The sequence below is a fragment of the Taudactylus pleione genome, unplaced genomic scaffold (genome assembly GCF_031769625.1).
Source record: "Taudactylus pleione unplaced genomic scaffold, aTauple2 ptg000155l, whole genome shotgun sequence".
Lineage (NCBI taxonomy): Eukaryota > Metazoa > Chordata > Amphibia > Anura > Myobatrachidae > Taudactylus > Taudactylus pleione.
Genome location: NW_028284557.1, coordinates 12,419,579 through 12,437,169, shown reverse-complemented (window position 1 = coordinate 12,437,169; position 17,591 = coordinate 12,419,579). Strand labels below are relative to the sequence as shown.

Here is a 17,591-nt window from a genome sequence, read left to right as displayed (position 1 = left end):
AAAAGGTGGCTCGACAAAGTACTGACTTTAGGGGGGTGAATAGTTATGCACGCTGAAGTTTTCTGTTATGTTGACCTTAATGTTGTTTGATTCACAATATAAAAAAACACAACTTCACAGTTGTAGGCATGTTCTGTGAACGAAATGATGCACACCTTCATACAATGCATTTTAATTCCAGGTTGTGAGGCGACAAAACATGAAAAGTGCAAAGGATGTGAATACACTGTATGTATGTACAGTATGTATGTGTATATATATATATATATATATATATATATATATATACTTTTATTGATGGGGCCCCAACAAGTTTGTTGCCCAGGGGCCCCCAGAGGGCTTAATCTGGCACTGGTCAGGTGCAGTGTCTCCGTCTAAAAATGGCCTCCATGGCACTACATTTGAGAGCACAGCAGCTTTTACTGACATGCCCATAACACGCCCATGCAACTGATTTTTTATTAGTTTCTCTTCAGGCCATCTACTGGTCACCACTCAAGAACGCAGAGCATTTGTATGGTTGCTGGGCATTGTGGTGCGCCTGGTGTAGTACACACACAGTATGGAGTTAAATCAGTGGTGGCAGTGGGATATATTAATATATGTTGCGGTGGCAGCACAGTGGATATAATAACTGTGGCTTCTCCCACACTGCTAGATCTCATAGGCATGTCCGTTCGCACAGACGGATCGCAGGAAAGGTGAGGCAGGGAGCTGCGCACAGGTCAGTCGTTGTGCCCCTGGCAACAGCAGCTCCAGGTCCTTGTGCCCACCGGCAGTTGGACGGGTATGCAGAGGCAGTGCAGAACACTCCTGTAATAGCCTGCAAATTTGGAGTTAGAGGCTATTACATTGTGCGAGTCCGTTTTTTCATATGTAAACTCACATCTTGTATTGCGAGTTTCATTACAAGGTGTGACTTATACAGAAGCCTTCACAGATCAGTGAGATCCGTGAAGGGTTCTGTGTTTTAAAAAATAGTAAAATGTTAAAAATAGAAAAAAAATTGCAGTGGGGTCCCTCCCTAAAAGCATAACCAGCACCAGGCTATTCTGAGCCAATCCTGGTTGTGAAAATACAGGGGGAAAAAGACGTAAGGTTCCCCTGTATTTTCATCAACCAGCACCAGGCTCAGTGACCCAATTCTGGTTGCAGAAATACAGGGGACAAAATAGTAAAATAGAGTATTTTCCACGACCAACACCGGACTCTTTCTAGCGGGGGTGCAATATCAAAGCCGTGGGGCCCTTTCACCGGGTCCCCCAGCCAAAGCATTATCACCAAATGCCAGCCTGCCCAGGCCAGGGATCTCTGGGAAGGTGGGTGTGTGTGTCCTGTATTTATTTTAATATTTCTTTTGCAGATGACCTAGAGGTACCAGTGGGCCCTTAATGCCCCGCATGCTGGTACTTGCGGTTCTCCAAGTACCAGCATGTGGGGGAGGCTTGCTGGGACTTCTATTTGTACTGTAAAAGACAATATTATTCCATCTATTTTTGATACAATTGACCGGGCACTCACCGGCCAGAGGTGCTGGAGATAGCCCGGGTAATCAACCCAGACCTGAGGTGCCGTGGAGAGGAGGAAACCCTTTATGGTCCCTACCTCCTCAGGGATCTCAGGACTGGGCTGACTAGCGTGGGGTGATAATGCTTTGGCCGGGGAACCCAGTGACAGGATCCCAAGGCTGTGGCATTACTCCGCTGCTAGAAACAGTCTGGTGCTGGTTGCGGAAAATATGGGTACCCCTACTAATTTTGTCCCCCGTATTTCCACATCTGGACTGGCTGACCGAGCCTGGTGCTGGTTGATGAAAATAAGGGGAAACTTACTTTTTTTCCCGCCATATTTTCAGAACCAGAACCGGCTCAGAAAAGTCTGGGGCTGGTTGTGCTTTTAGGGGTGGGAACTATTACACTTTTAAAAGATTTTTAGGATAAGTGGAACTAGGGTTCTATAAATAATTTACCTTATTTGGGTACATATGTGGGGTAGGTCATCTCCAAATTCATGTCACAGCAGTGAACCTTTTCTTATTTAAATTTTGGAAGCACTACCCTAGTAGGATGTTTAATATATCAGAATGTTTATTGTATTTCCTTTCAATTATTATTTAAAAATGTCAATGTTGTAAGTTTTGCATAGTTTGCCTACTGTAAAATGTGTGCAAAAATATATCATTTTCAGCCCTAAATTTGCATTTTAACTGGGTTCACTAACAACTCCATTCATGGCTAAACAAGACCCGATATGCGCCTCAGAATAGATCCTGTAAGAAGGATCCTGTAAAAAACATTAGACCATTTGTACTGGGCAACAGTGCAATAGAACACTGGGTTCATCTCGCCTTCTGTGGGTCTGAGCTTCCTCTACTAGCCTCATGGTTAATAGAAGTCCTAACTCTCTACAGGGAATATTTGTGAAAGCCGTAAAATCGTACAATGCTGGAGACTTCAGACACAGCATCGAGGAAATGGAGCAGGCTTTACCGCTTTATTACAAAGCATACAACAGCTGTCTGACTGGCTGTGAGGGAGTCTATGAAATGAGGGAGTTCAAAGACTTCTACCCAGCGGTTGCAGGTGAGAAAAAGCCACATTAGATCTTCTATTCAGAGATTCAGGAATTCAGACATTGATGGGCAATCAAACAATTAACTGCTAAGTTACTATTATACAAAGGCTTATTGTATTTTCTGAAATTCTGGCCTGCGGATAAGAGTTGTTCTTTAAATCACATCCTTGGCACGGTCCTTTTTTAGAGAATAATCAGACACTATAGCAGATTAGCAGATCAAGTGCCTGGTTCATAGGGCACGTAATGTCAATGCCGCACGCAACGGGTTGATGTTTTAAGTCCACGCATGCTTCCGAGTCACACTGCGCATGCGCCCTGTTGGGGACTGAGCTAAGATGCAGATCGGAATTGCACGCAGAGATGTAATCTCAGTGGACATTTCAGGAAGGTAACAGGACAGCGGCTAGCCAGATGCTAGTGTTTCGTGGTTGGTGACTGCATTCAGAAGGGGAAATTGCAACTGCCAAAGAATAGCTGCAATCTCTGATAGTGCGGCCGATGATACACCTCAATACGCACAACGGCAGATGAGCACAACAGTCAGTGGGCATCTCAGTATGAATACCATGGGACATGCTATTAGCATAAAGATGCAGTCTCGCTGCAGCTGAACATGCAGTCACACGGCTGCAACTACGTCCACCTCTGAATCAGCTCTTATAACTTATTTTTCAAATTATAAAAATATCTTTTTGCGCTGAATAAAACATGGTACTTCCATATCTGAGACATGATTTTTTTCAATCATGATAAAGCCAGCCAAGAGTAGTACCATTATTGTTTTAGTGTGGCCATTGTGACTGCTGTTGCTTTGTAGTGTATGATCTACATTGCATTACATGCAGTGCCTGACATATTACCTTGACTGAGGACAAATCTATAATGGCTGCAGATTACACACAGACCTGTGAGTCATGAAGACAATGCACCAACATCTTGAGTTATAGGCTCATGGACCATGGGACATGGGCGCTACAGTATGTTCCTTCCACTATTTATGAAACCATCAAGCATCATCTCGTATCTTAACTTTGTTTAACCTCTTTCATGTTGTTTTCCTGGCAGATCATCTTGCTGATGTCCTTGAGTGTAAAGTGCAGTGTGAGTCTAACCTGACTCCTAACGTTGGGGGCTATTTAGTTCAGAAGTTTGTCGCCACCATGTATCACTACTTGCAGTTTGCTTATTACAAACGTAAGTAACAGTTAAACAAGCTCACACTGGAGAGGTAGCTAACAAGATAAAAGGAGTACAACTTGGCTAACCAAATAGGGGATTACTCTATTTATATATTTGCTATGTTATATATTATATTGCTTTGTAACTTAGTGGGTTGTGATGCCTAATGGCAAAATGTGTGCACTTCTTTCATACTCTGTCCATTACATATCTGCCTAGGCTCTCTTCATCTAATCACCATATACTTGCTAGACAGTCATTTTGAAGTCCCTACTCTGTTCTTGTCTTGGATCAGACATCGATTTACACTGGAGGAGGCTAGGACAACGAGAGGGAGAAAGAGGAAGGAACCTCCAATGATTACTCATAGCTGTCTCCTCTTTGTAACCATGATAACTGAGCCCCATATAAATATATAATTGTCCAAAGACAAAACATAACACCAGACAATACATTCACATTAGTAACTTTCCTACACCAATTTTGACCTGATAATACCATGGCTTCATTTTCCTTGCTGCAGGGGATCTGAATGATGAGGTAGGGGGTTTCAACCTTCAGACAACTTTTATAGGGGTATTCAATATGGGTGCAATAACATCGTTTTTTGCGTTAATATCGCACTTTTTAACTTTTTTGCGTTAATATCACTGGTTTTAGTTTTACACCGTATTCAATTTCAAAGACTTATCGTAGTTTTGAAAAGTCTTTGATAAAAAACGGTGATAACTTTTCACCATTGAATAGGGGTCGAAAACAAGTGCAGAATTGGGGTTTAGGGGTGCAGGCTTAAAAAAAATTGCCTGCACCCCTGAGATTGACATTTAAAAAAGAACTGTGTCAAAAAAAGTTTTTAAAAAAAATAGGGACACCCCAAAAAATTAATTTAAAAATTGGGGTGCAAAAAAATAAAATGGGAAAAAATTGTTAAACAATAGGCAAATAGGTTCAGGGCTATTATGCATGTATGCGGCAGGTGTTTTCTAGAATAGAATTATAGCGGCAGGTGCACAAATGCAGAATTTTTAAAAACTTACTTTAGGGACATCAAAATATGCTAGTACCCATTTTCATGTACCCCAAATTTGATGGGACCACTTAAAAAAACAAAAAAAATAACCTAAGTGCTCTTCTGCATCACTTCTTCAATGTCGGGAAAAAAAACACCTGCTGCGGCTATTTAAAGCCCCGACTTTCAATTAAGGTCTAAAACGGGGGTACCCATAGTGTTCCCCCATGTTTTTACAACTTTAGGGGGGTCTTACAATTATTTTAAGGAAAAATTCATAACTTTACGCAAATCCAACTTCGGAGTTTCCCGTTTTCGTTAATTTGATATTGAATACGGGGATAAGCGGGAGCGCGCACCATACCTTTACGCAGAAAAATACTCCGATATGAAACGTTAACTTCGCCAGGGAAGTTAACCTTTCATATTGAATACCCCTGTTAATCTCTTGTGTGTTTTTATGCAGTTTTTATTTAGCATTTTTCTTCATCTTTTAGGCTTCCTGCCATATACTTTTACTAAAGGCTTTAAATGTACCAGGCAGTGATATTGTTTATGTTGCCTTAGGTATGTTAGAGCTCTGCTCTTCTGTGTTCTTTGGATAATTTTTCTTATTAACAGTTTGTGTTTAATGCTGAGGCCTAGATGATATAAAGACTATTGTTAATGACACAGTGAAGCAAGGAAGATGAAATAAAGCTGTAGGAGAGTATACATAAATTAAAGTTATCTGATGGTGGAATAACCCTTTTAAGGCAGTGTTTCTGAAACATGGCGATCTATGTTCTAAGCCTTGGAGAGAGATATAGTGGATGGAGATAAAGTACCAACCAATCAGCTCCTAACTGTCACTTTACAGGCTATGTTTGAAAAATGACAGGAGCTGATTGATTGGTACTTTATCTCCATCCACTTTCTCTCTCTCCAAAGCTTAGTACATAGACCCTTCAGTACTCAAACAACTATTCTAGTCCATATTCGAAAAAAAAAATAATCCATGCTTGAGAACAGGTGACTTAACTGGTATATCAGTCATTATGATTTAACCAATTGTGATCAAGGATGTTTATCCTTACAATATGGACTGTTAGGATGCCTTGAGGTAAATACTGCTTAAAGCTAAAAAATATTAGTACATTTTATTTTGTATGCACATTAATTACATTCATAACTCAACAAAAGATGAAATGCTACCCCAAGATAGATATTTCCACTGTCCCAGCTGTGTCCAATTATAAAATTGTTTCAGAATACTCAACTTTCTGGTCTGACCACAATTATAGCAAAACAAAGTTCTATAACAAAAATTAGCTTTAGTACTGCTGTCATTGGGAAGTGGTATACATTTCTTTACATAATATTTATATATTGCAGTTAACGATGTTAAGAATGCAGTTCAGTGTGTATCAAGTTACATGCTGTTTGACCCTCTGGATACAGTGATGCAGCAAAACCTGGCATACTACAAGTTTTACAAGGAAAAATGGGACCTTGAGGACACAGATTTCAATCCTAGAGTGGTGAGATTAATGGTCATAAATGTGATCATAAGGCGGCACAGCACATTTTATGGGTCAATGTGCCTATTTGTCCCCTATGGACATAAATTATAGCATGCTTACCAGGGGTGGATTATGGGCCACATGGGTCTGGGGCTGTAATTGATAAAGGGCCTATTGTGAGAAGTTGAGTTGTATGTAGGCATGTAGCCTCTACACTATCAGCCCTAATGTCTCCCTAAATACAAGTAGAAAAGATATATAATTATGTTAGGAAAATGGAAACACAGTTTTAATACTTATGATTTATAATCGATCATGTCGCCAGCTGCTGGCTGCTCATCATCATGCTGTCACAATGGTGGGCCTATTTTATGTGAAGGCCTAGAGCTGTAGTCCCATCCGAACCATTGTTTATCTGGCCCTGACGCTCACATTCCACATTTTGATGTTTCTCTGATTAATATTTTGAGATGAAATGCATAAAATCTCCCCTTTAAGTACTGCCTCCTACAACCATTCCACAAGCCTCCTTTTATGCATATGACATTTTTCTTTTTGATAATCCTTTATAGCTTAAATATGTCATACTAGTAAGGGGATATCAGTGTCATCTCTTTAACCTTATTTATGTTATTTTCATTGTTTCAAGTGGTATTCTACTTCCTTTATAAAATGCCCCTAGATGGAGTAAAAAGCATTGGGTTGATATTAGTGGTAGCAGTGGATCCATTCCAACAGCAGTTTTGTGTGAATAAGAAGGCTCTGCGCAGTCCTGCTACAGATATGTCCTTATACACTATTGCTCCAGTCATGCCAAACAGCCCCTCTTGGCGCCCCATAGCCTGTGGGACTTTGCTTGTACCCAGCTATTTTTTTTGCTCAATGCGACTAAGAGACACCAGGGGACTGAGCTGTTTAATTTGACATGAGACACTTGTATGTCTGTGTGCGACTGAGGTTCCGCCTGCCGGACTTTTCGCATACACCGTGTCTTTTGGACACGGAAACTTATCGTGCGCGTCCCTGCTATTCGCCGTATTCAATACCAAAAAATGCGAAAACGGTGACCCGCGAAGTCAGAACAGGCCGAAAGTGGTGTCAGAATCGGGAAATCAGCCTGAACCCCCCAAAAAGATGCAGAAACATTGGGGATCAATGTAGTAGTGCCTGATTAGTCCTACTAAGACTGTTTGGGGTACTTAAGTTGGTTCAATAGCCTCTAATTAGCGTCTTTCCACAAATGGTGAAGAATGGCATAAAGCAATATTTTTTGGTGCAAATAAGTAGTCCTTGCAAATTTGGGGTACCTGAAACTGGGTGCTAGCATATTTTAATGTCTCTAAAGTGATGTTTTAATAAAAGTGAAATTCCTCCGTCATAAAAGCACCTGCAATCCCAAAAACACTTGGCCCCTTCTTAAAGCACCACCAGAACCTTATTTCGCTAGTTTTTGAAGTTTTTTTTTTCTTACATTATTTAAAGGATTTTTTTGACGCAGTTGTCCTTTGGGGGGCTGTTCCAAGGGTACAGAGTGGTTTCCCCACCTTTGCACCCCAAAATAAAAGAAATACACTTCCTTTCTCCTGCTATTCAGAGGCAAATCTTTTTCGCCGATTACATTGCATTGAGTTTCTGCGTACGCAAAAAGTAATTGGAATTGAATATGGAGATGTTTCCAACAGCCGAAAAGTCGTAATCGGCGGTACTTTTTCTGTATACAAAGTGCTAAAATGCAGTGGACGCCTTTTTTTTTTTCCATCCCAAGTTCCGTTGTGCTTCATATACAGACTTGGTTGCACACAGATATACAAGTGTTGTATATCAAAATAATCACTGCAGTCTCCTGGTGCGTCCTATTCGCATTGCATTATGACTAAGATGGATTTCGAAAAAGACGCTTGGCACAAGCAGAGTCGCATGGGACCTGGCGGCTCACTCATACCAGGCGTTTCGTGCCGCATGGCATATTGAAGCTAGGTGTAACAGGACACATCTGTACATTGGGGAAAACATCCAAATATGTACAATCTTGACCCTTTGAAGTTCATTAAAATAATTCCTTCCACAAAACAGAATCTTCCATGTGGGCATAGTATTGCCCAACTCATTTTTGCAAATGACCCACATTCTGTATGCATTTAATGACTAGCCATGCCCAGCAAATTGTTCTGAATCATAAAGAATCTGCTTGCCTTTTTAAATATCAGGCATTAACACAGTCAGAAGTGCAAGGTTTTACAATGGGATCCGGTCTAAAGATCTACAGATGTTAGACAGTCAGTAGGTCGACAGGGACAAAAGGTCAACACACTAAAGGTTGACATGTAGAAATGGTAGACGTGATTTTTTGTTTTTTTTAGGGTTAGAATTAGGCACTTACCAGAGGGTTAGGGTTAGGCACTTACCAGAGGGTTAGGGTTAGGCACTTACCCCAACGGTTAGAGTTAGGCATTTACCCCGACGGTTAGGGTTAGGCACCAGGAGGGAGGGTTATGGTTAGGCACTTACCGGAGGGTTAGGGTTGGACACTAGAAGGGACGGCTAGGGTCAGGTACCTACCCCGACGATTAGGGTTAGGCACCAGGAGTGAGGGTTGGGAAGGGTTAGGATGAAGATTAGGGTTACAAGAAAAACATGTGTCGACCGTATGAAATTGTGACTACCATTTACACCTGTCGACCTTCTCACATGTCGACCTCTAGTGTGTCGACCTTTTGTCCCTGTCGACCTATTGACTGTCTAACATCTGGTGTCTGTCTAGACATTGTCTACCTTTTTACTGTAGATCTATCAATCCATATCCATTTACAACCTGATGCTTTGTAAAATAACCCTGGAGTGTCTACTGGACCTTGGTGAAATACGTATCCTATCATGACCTGTTCATTAAACATGGATATATTATCATGAATATGCCTTTTAAATACTTACCTTTTATATACAATAACTTACAAAACCCAAGACTCACAATTAATAATGAAAATTGGAATTTATGTACTGAAAATGACAAATTGGGCTGTGTAGTTGTTCAGTATTGAAAAAAAAAACCAGACATTTCCATAGACGATTCTCTAAAACTTGGGAATGCCCCTGAAAATTGTGGACTGGTAGAATCTATATCTTATGGTATATTACCTCACAACTGAATATCCTATAAAAATAAATGGTAATGTCTATCTAAAAGAAAATGGTGAATATGGCTTTTGGAATAAATTGGTATGTTTACATATTACTGTAGTAATGCTCTACGGCTCGTTTAATGTTTACTAACTTTGCATTTATGTTCAAAGTCTGCACTAAATTTTAGCAACCAATCAGACACTTCCTGTCATTGTCTAATTTGCACTCATCAGATAAAGGCGACTTCTGATTGGTTGTTGTGTTTTACTGTAAATTTTGCACCTAAGTGTTGGTAAATAGAGTCTACTGACCTTCTTCCCTCTGGGGGCAATGTTTGTTTTGTTGGCAGGAAGCTCTGCAATATCATAACCAGACCACACGGCAAAAGGAGCTATTACAGTTTGCTCAGGACTTTCTACGTCGGGATGATGATGAGGTAAGCCCAAGTTCTGGAGAGTAGCATAGACATGATGTGTGATACCAGAGGTAGTCCTGGTATCAGTGGACTATATAATTGAATGCACACACCACTAAGAGTTTTATAGTGCCATGTTAGTGCAACTGGGTGCAGTTAACAGATTAGTTTACACAGACATGGGATTCCCTGGTGAAGATTTTTCTCCAAAACATTCAATTAAAGGAGCTGTGTTTATGGAAGTCTGGTGTCCACCAAAAACGATGCACATAAGCAGCTCCTATTCAGGAGATGCCACCCCTGGGAAGTGCCAATTCAGTCAATCTGTTCAAAAATCCAAAAACCAATTTGATAGCAGAATAAAAAGGAATCTTCCATCTCATCATATGTAAGAAAATGGTAAGAAATATTGTCCAGGGTACATATATACAGATTATTATTATTATTATTATTATTATTATTATTATCCTTTATTTATATGGCGCCACAAGTGTTCCGCAGCACCTTACATAATACATAGAATAGGTGAACAAGAAACAAGTAACTTACAGTACATTACAGTGCAGGACAAGGACACGACTTATATACATTGCTGAAATAGTGATTAAAGCACTCACAATAAGCTGCCGGGAGTTGGCAGTCCCGTGTTAGGTGCCCTAATGGGGAGTAGAGAGTAGAAGAAAATTTAAAGAGAAGCACATGAGGGAAGAGGTCCCTGCTCATGAGAGCTTACATTCTAAGGGGAGGGGCAGACAGACAGGCGTGACACAGAAGGGGAAGATAGGAAGGAAAGAGCATGAGGTGTGTTAGGATGAGTGCTGAAAGGCCTCGATGAAGTAGTGGGTCTTGAGAGCCCGTTTGAAGATTTGTAGAGAGGTGGAGAGTCTGATAGGGAGAGGGAGAGCATTCCAAAGGTAGGGAGCAGCATGGGCAAAATCTCGGATGCGGGAGTGAGAGGAAGTAATCAGTTGGCGGCTTGCATTAGTTGAGCGAAGTGGGCGGGCGGGAGTGTGAAGGGAGAGAGGGTCAGAAATGTATGCGGGAGAGGATTTGGTGAGGGCTTTGTAGGTGAATGTAAGAACCTTGAATTGGCATCTGAAGGGGAAGGGGAGCCAGTGTAGGGCTTGAAGGAGAGGGGAAGCAGATGTAGAACGTCTGGAGAGGAAGATGAGCCGAGCAGCAGCATTGAGAACAGATTGTAGTGGAGAGAGGTGAGAGACTGGGAGGCCAGCTAGGAGAAGGTTACAGTAGTCCAATCTGGATATGACCAGTGAGCGGATGAGGGTTTTAGTGGCATCCTGGGTGAGGAAGGGTCTAATCCTGGAGATATTTTTTAGGTGAAAACGGCAGGACTGCGAGAGGTGCTGAATGTGCGTTTTAAAGGAGAGGGAGGAGTTTAGGATAACTCCAAGACAGCACACTTTGGGGCTAGAGCAGATAGTTGTGCCATCAATAGATAATGAAATTGTGGAAAGTGATGTAGTGGAAGAGGGTGGGAAGATGATCAGCTCAGTCTTAGACATGTTAAGTTTAAGAAAGCGCTGGAACATCCACGAAGAGACAGCAGAGAGACAGTTGGAGATACGGGTAAGGAGCGAGGGGGAGAGCTCAGGGGTGGAAAGGTAAATTTGAGTATCATCTGCATAGAGATGATATTGGAGATCAAAGGAGTTAATGAGTTCACCTAAAGAGGATGTATATAGGGAGAAAAGGAGAGGTCCAAGAACAGAACCTTGGGGAACTCCTACCTTTAGTGGAAGTGGAGGGGAAGAGGAGTCATGAGAGGACACAGCGAAGGAACAATCAGAGAGGTAGGAGGAAAGCCAGGAGAGGGCAGTGTCACGTAAACCGAGAGAGTAAAGGATTTACAGATGTGTGCTTTTCCATGTTTGGTGTTCATCATATTGTAGCTGTGTCCGGTATGCTGTATAAATCATTGCTGTCGCCGTAATTTTGGCAATGTATAACACAGAGTCGTCACCGGGTCTGGTGACACCCAGTGCGCACTCCATTTCCCCCTCGTGTGGCCTGACACAAAGGAGGCTTGGCCTTGCGGGAAATCCCTCCAAGGGTGTGCCCAGTGTCCTTCGGAGGCTAGTGTCTCAGTGTCGGCTCCTCCTCTGTGACAGGAGCAAGTGCTGCAGGAGAATGTCACACTGCAGGTGAAAAGTTGTGCAAAATCTTGATTTTTGTTAAAAAATGTGGGGACTTGACAAATTAGGCAAACATCATTTTTTAATCCGCTTAATTTGGCCAATAATGGACATATTAGTTTTGGAGTGAAAAAAATAAAAGTAGTGGAAAATGGGTTTAAAGTAGTGAGTCAGGTATTTTGGGTGGCTGTATGGATGGAACAAGTGTTTTATACATTGCATGTGGTTGCACCTGGTGTATTTAAAAAAAAAATGTAAAAGTGCTCTTTTTAGACTCAAAAATATACTAGCACACATTTTAATGTACTCCCAATTTAACTGCAGCCATTATTTTCTCAAAAAAAATAGCTTTTTATTATTTTTTCCACACTTATACAAATATGCATATAACAGCAATTTGACACAGTTACCTATTTTAAGGGGTACAGACAGATATCCCAAAATGCAGCTGTACTTTTCTCAGGTTACTCAACGAACCACTTTCGTGCGAATGCGTTTTCACATCTTTTGTAATTGGATAGTGCAAAAATTGGGAGCGTGCATAGAACAAAAGACTCAAAAGGCAAGGCGTGTTAGAAAACTTCTCCGACGTTAACTTTTAGTTTATTAGCGTCTAATTGAATTTCCAACAAGTAACGCTAAAACATATTTTATAATCTGTTTATAACATATTTTAAATAGACTTTCTTAAAGAGTTTTTTTCAGGTATCAAGATTTGTCACACAAACTAAACCACTGTGCTGATCTCTGTTTCGCAAATATCAATATAATGAAACCTTTCAAGCTCTGCAAAGCATTATACATTATAGCTCTTTTATAAAATACATTTGTAATTTAGGCTTTGTGGACCTTTAAAATGACTACTATATACTTTATTTCAGACACTTCCATATTGTATACCACATAATGCTCAAAATGCTGTCTTACAGTTTGCATAAATGATAATATTAAAGCTTGATGCATTTACTGATGGATAGTGTGTCTAAGTGACAGTCCAGGCAGACTGCGGCAGTCACTTATACCCCTTTTCCACCAGAAACCCCGTGTCCGACCTGGGTTTTCAAACATGGTTCCAACCCAGATCAGACCCATGTTGGATAACCCGGGTTACGCCGTTTACACTGCACCATTCCCCGGGTCCATCCTGGGTCCGACCCTGGTAGCTACCTGGGTTGGATTCCCGGGTCACTTGACCTGGATTATCCTGGTCTTGTGCACCCACAGGTGGACCAGAAACACTTGAATCCATACTTGATGAGATTGATGCATTAGAATTGTCTACTGTTTACTATTGTACTGCATGTGTTTTATATTTTATGTGTTATACTTACTTATTTTAGAAGTAAAGAACATTTGCACCATATCCTAGATACTGCATACTTATTTGTTCTATATCAGTGACACTACTTTATCTACTCTACTTAATAATTTACTAAGGACACAGATCCCTATATAAGAAAATAGATACTTGGCAGAGCGCAGCACTTCTAAGTACTTACAGCACCATCCACTCAGTGCGCAGGTCTGTTATTAAATTTATGATATTGCCTTTACACCTATAGCAAATTAGTTCCTTTCCTTACCCATATCCTCTTAGATAGATACAGAGGCACATATCCACCATATGGGTTAACACCGGGCTGAACAATACTGTCAAGCTACTAAACAAATTTATTACAAAAATAAGCTGAGAGCAATACACTGTGGGATACGGCAAGGCTGCCCAATCAGCAGTGCTTGGCAGCATGGCAAACACTGGGGGAGGGTGCAGGGATCCAAAGGGGCCAGGAGCTCCCTCTGCCATTGGCGGCTGTTGAAAGATTATCTTCCGGCTGCCACCTAGTGGGCGTTTCTGACTGGTCGCATTGTTTGCAACCACGTCAGGTAACACACAGCCTGGCGTGGTTGCAAACGATGGGACCATGTTAGGCAAGTGAATAAATACAGTAGATCCCTAATTGTTGTGGAATAGACAAATGTCAGTATATTGCAGCCAGTTGCAATTAGGAAAGGTAACAATGAATACCGCTATCTTTTCCTCTCCATATGGAACTCCTGTAAGGTGGCAGCGTGTATAAGGACAGGCCTTGTCTGACCACCACTTTATTTCCCCTGATTATGATCATGAATTAGAATTTATAATATTTGGACCTGATTGATTCTGATACTATTTATACAATTGACTATCAATGAGCATATTTTTGATTCATTTGTTAGATTTTAGATTGGCCTACTATATGAATTATATATTTTTTTATTCAAAATTGATTAATCTCTTTAAAAAGTAGCTTGTGATCTTAGAACTGTTTTGGGGATAATCATGTGTTTTTAGTAGGCTAATTTAAGAAAGCTGATTTTTAACAATTATTCGGGTTTCTTGCTCAGCTACAATTGCAATGGAGATTTGCTTTCTAGTAGAGGTTTTATTTCCCCATACAGTTAATGTAGGCATAAATGTGTATTATAAGTAACTTATTTTAAGTACTTTTTAACACTTTATACTTAATATGTAAATAGTTTCCCCAGGATAAGTATGTTTTCTCTAGTTAGTGTGCAGGAAAAAGGTACAATCTAATATAGCTGTATGTCGGTCATAAGATCCATTCACATCACCTGGGAGACTTGTTGCCAAGACAGATCACTCCTATTAAAAGTAGTACTTTGACCTTTCTTTTTGTTCTAAGGAGGAAGTTACCCTGTTGTTGGTATGGTAACAGCTATTGTTTATTACACTGAAAAGTATTGATTATAAACTTATCAGAAAGCTTTATCTTTCACCTTTAGGTCACTGTGACGACCTTAGCTATAAACTTGTTATCACTATTAGAACTACATGAAATCCTGTGTTAAGTTGCTGATTGATTTCATATTGTTTTGCAGATTGAAATTGGAGTGGTGCAGGACTCGGACCTGCCCCCGTCTGATGCTGAATTTGAAGGGGTTGGGGATTATGAAGAAGGAATTTATGCTGAGTGGTGGACACAACCCAAAACTAAAGGGGACCTGGCGGTAAAATGAACCTGAACTTGTATGAAAACTGGTTTAGTAACGGATCTATGGCTATTCTTATCATCAATATATTGGACCAATAACATGCCAAAGAAGTTTGGAACTGTGCATTTTACTCATCTCTCACTGTTCCCGATAGGAAATCAGGACAAATAAGGCAATTATCCCATTCAGGCCAGGCCATGGCTTGTTGCTGCACTCACTCCCTGTCAGATAACACACATTGTCCCACACATCTGTGACTGCTGCAATTTGGGACTGGGCACAAATTTACCTTTTTGGTGAATTAATAAGTTGTGTATTTTACAAACTCTGTTCTAGACATCACTGCACCTCTTATCTTTCTATAACTCCGAACATTTTGGAATAACAGTCCTCATATTTGTCATCCCATGCATTTTAAGGGACTATACTGAAAAATTGGTATGGGGTTTTTTTTTTTGGTTAATGTAAAATATTAATGCATCTAATATGTTATGTGTGTAATAAAATCATCTTAAACTGTAAATAGTTATACTGTATTCTCCCCTTCACTAAGTTCATACTACACAATTAGATGTAATAAATATTTGAATTAGTATTTGAAGAATTATGTAAGACTACACCTGTTCACTAGGAACTAGTGACATTATTATGTCACAAGTTTAAAAAAATATATATATTTTTCCCATTTGCTACCTCCAGTAATGCACATAGGATATTGTTTACTACAGAGAGAGAATGGCCCCAATCAACTTATTTAATTTTAAACTAATGTCTTGAATCAAGTGATTCCTTGGTTAGTGGTTAGTTCATTATTGGGAATTCTTTTATTTGAGTGTCATTTATGTTGGTTACCACTTGGAGGCACTTCAGCACTGCCCTAAGTCTTGCACTGCATGCTGTATACAATACAAATGTGCATATTATATGATTATATATTGGTTCCAGCATCTTTAGGGTACAGCAGCAATTGTAATCTATAAAATCCAACACCGTAATAATGGCTTTCATCAATCCAGTATAAATTAGACTATTAAATGTAAATGTTTGTTTGCTAAGAGTCACCATATCTGTGTGACATTTACATTGTGAAGCTCCGTTGTATATGGATGTAGATGCAGGGCAGTCTTCCGGTATACATGAATATAACACCAGAGTTGGTTCCCTGCAGTAACTCCTGTGTTATGGTTAAACAAGTGTTATTTTTAGATCCTATATGTAAGGAGGCACATTACATTTTACATCTAGTTTTTCTTCATTTTTGTCTTTATTTTGTGAAAGCCACTGGATAATTGCATTCTTTCTATGATGAACAATAAAACTGTCCATCTACTTAGAAACTCTCGTCCCTTGGTTACTGCTGTTCCTATGTATGGGGTAGGACTTGAAAACAAAGCACTATCTATATGACCTTTCTAAGTTATCCTGATTTAGCTAATATTGGACTTGTGATAGCAAGGCAGCATTGGAACTTAGTATATTTCATATATCATATTTGTTGATTTTGTCAGCTTAAATACTTTGATTTCCTTGTGTTGTAATTAAAATTTTGCACTAAGGATGAGGTACACCCCCAGCAGAAAATAGTAACTAACGCAGTGAAAAAAATCAAGGCATTTGTTCATCGAAAAAGTGTTCCACTGCCACGTAAACCCTTACAATTTCCCTATCTCCACCACTTCAATTCTATGTAAATATGTGTCTATAATACAATCATTGTTTGCTGTCTTTTTGCATAACCCGGTCCTCTGCTGCAAGTCTTAAGGATATACCCAGGAAGGGCTTTAGCTGTTCACAAAAGACTCCATATTGTTCCACAAAGCGATTGTTCGGCAGCCTATAAATAAAGGCATAATATCACAACGGATACAGCGCTACTGTACACAGGCCAAACTCTGCAACACCCAGTCATAAATCTTCATCTGACCAGGCTTTTCTGCTTCATTTATAGAATATATACAAATAAAGTAAATATTTTCTTTTTACATGCAAATCTCCTAAAAGGAAAAGATTTTTCTTGAATTTGCCAAATAATAGTTGGCAATTTGAGATGAAAACATTTTTCTTTTACCATCTTTTTGTTTAGTCTATTCACCTTTGTATGACCAATTCAGATTTAAGCTGGGTACACACTTAACAGATATATCTGCAGATCGTGTGATCTGCAGATGATGGTTGTTCATGCATACTGAACAACCATCATCTGTCTTCTAGCCACGGGTCCTGCTGGCCGGGGGCCGTGTCGCGCCCCACTCTCCGCAGCCTCTGCAGCAAGTGTACGGGTGGACGGCAGACCGCCCGTACACACAGCACAATGCCCCAATACATCTGCAGATATATCTGTCCATCGGCTGTGCAGCAGAGCCGACACGATATGTTTGTGAACAACGTTGTTCACAAACCTATCGCTGGTACACACTGGTCGATGAGCACCCAATATATTGGCCGATCAATTGATCAGCCAATATATCTGTCAGAGAGTACTCAGCATTGGTCACATACGCAGATATTGAGCTATGACTTCCTCCCAATGGCTGTGGCTCCCCCTTTTGTTACCTGGATTGGATGATACTGAGACGAGACTGGGTTCCGACTGGAGGCATGATTTCATTGCGAATTCATAAAAAGTGAAAATAACAGTACAC

The 17,591-nt window shown here is 40.3% G+C and overlaps 1 protein-coding gene across 1 annotated transcript in view; it reads left to right on the top strand.

Moving 5' to 3' along the window:
• P3H4 (prolyl 3-hydroxylase family member 4 (inactive)) overlaps nucleotides 1–15,472 on the top strand; it is a 32,824-nt gene extending 17,352 nt beyond the window's left edge. Inside the window, exons 3-7 of the mRNA XM_088474689.1 lie at nucleotides 2,411–2,582; nucleotides 3,643–3,771; nucleotides 6,140–6,285; nucleotides 9,737–9,823; nucleotides 14,836–15,472. Coding sequence (XP_088330815.1) covers nucleotides 2,411–2,582; nucleotides 3,643–3,771; nucleotides 6,140–6,285; nucleotides 9,737–9,823; nucleotides 14,836–14,973 — 672 coding nt within the window. The 3' untranslated portion in view covers nucleotides 14,974–15,472. The remainder of the gene's footprint in view (nucleotides 1–2,410; nucleotides 2,583–3,642; nucleotides 3,772–6,139; nucleotides 6,286–9,736; nucleotides 9,824–14,835) is intronic.
• Nucleotides 15,473–17,591: the final 2,119 nt, after the last annotated feature.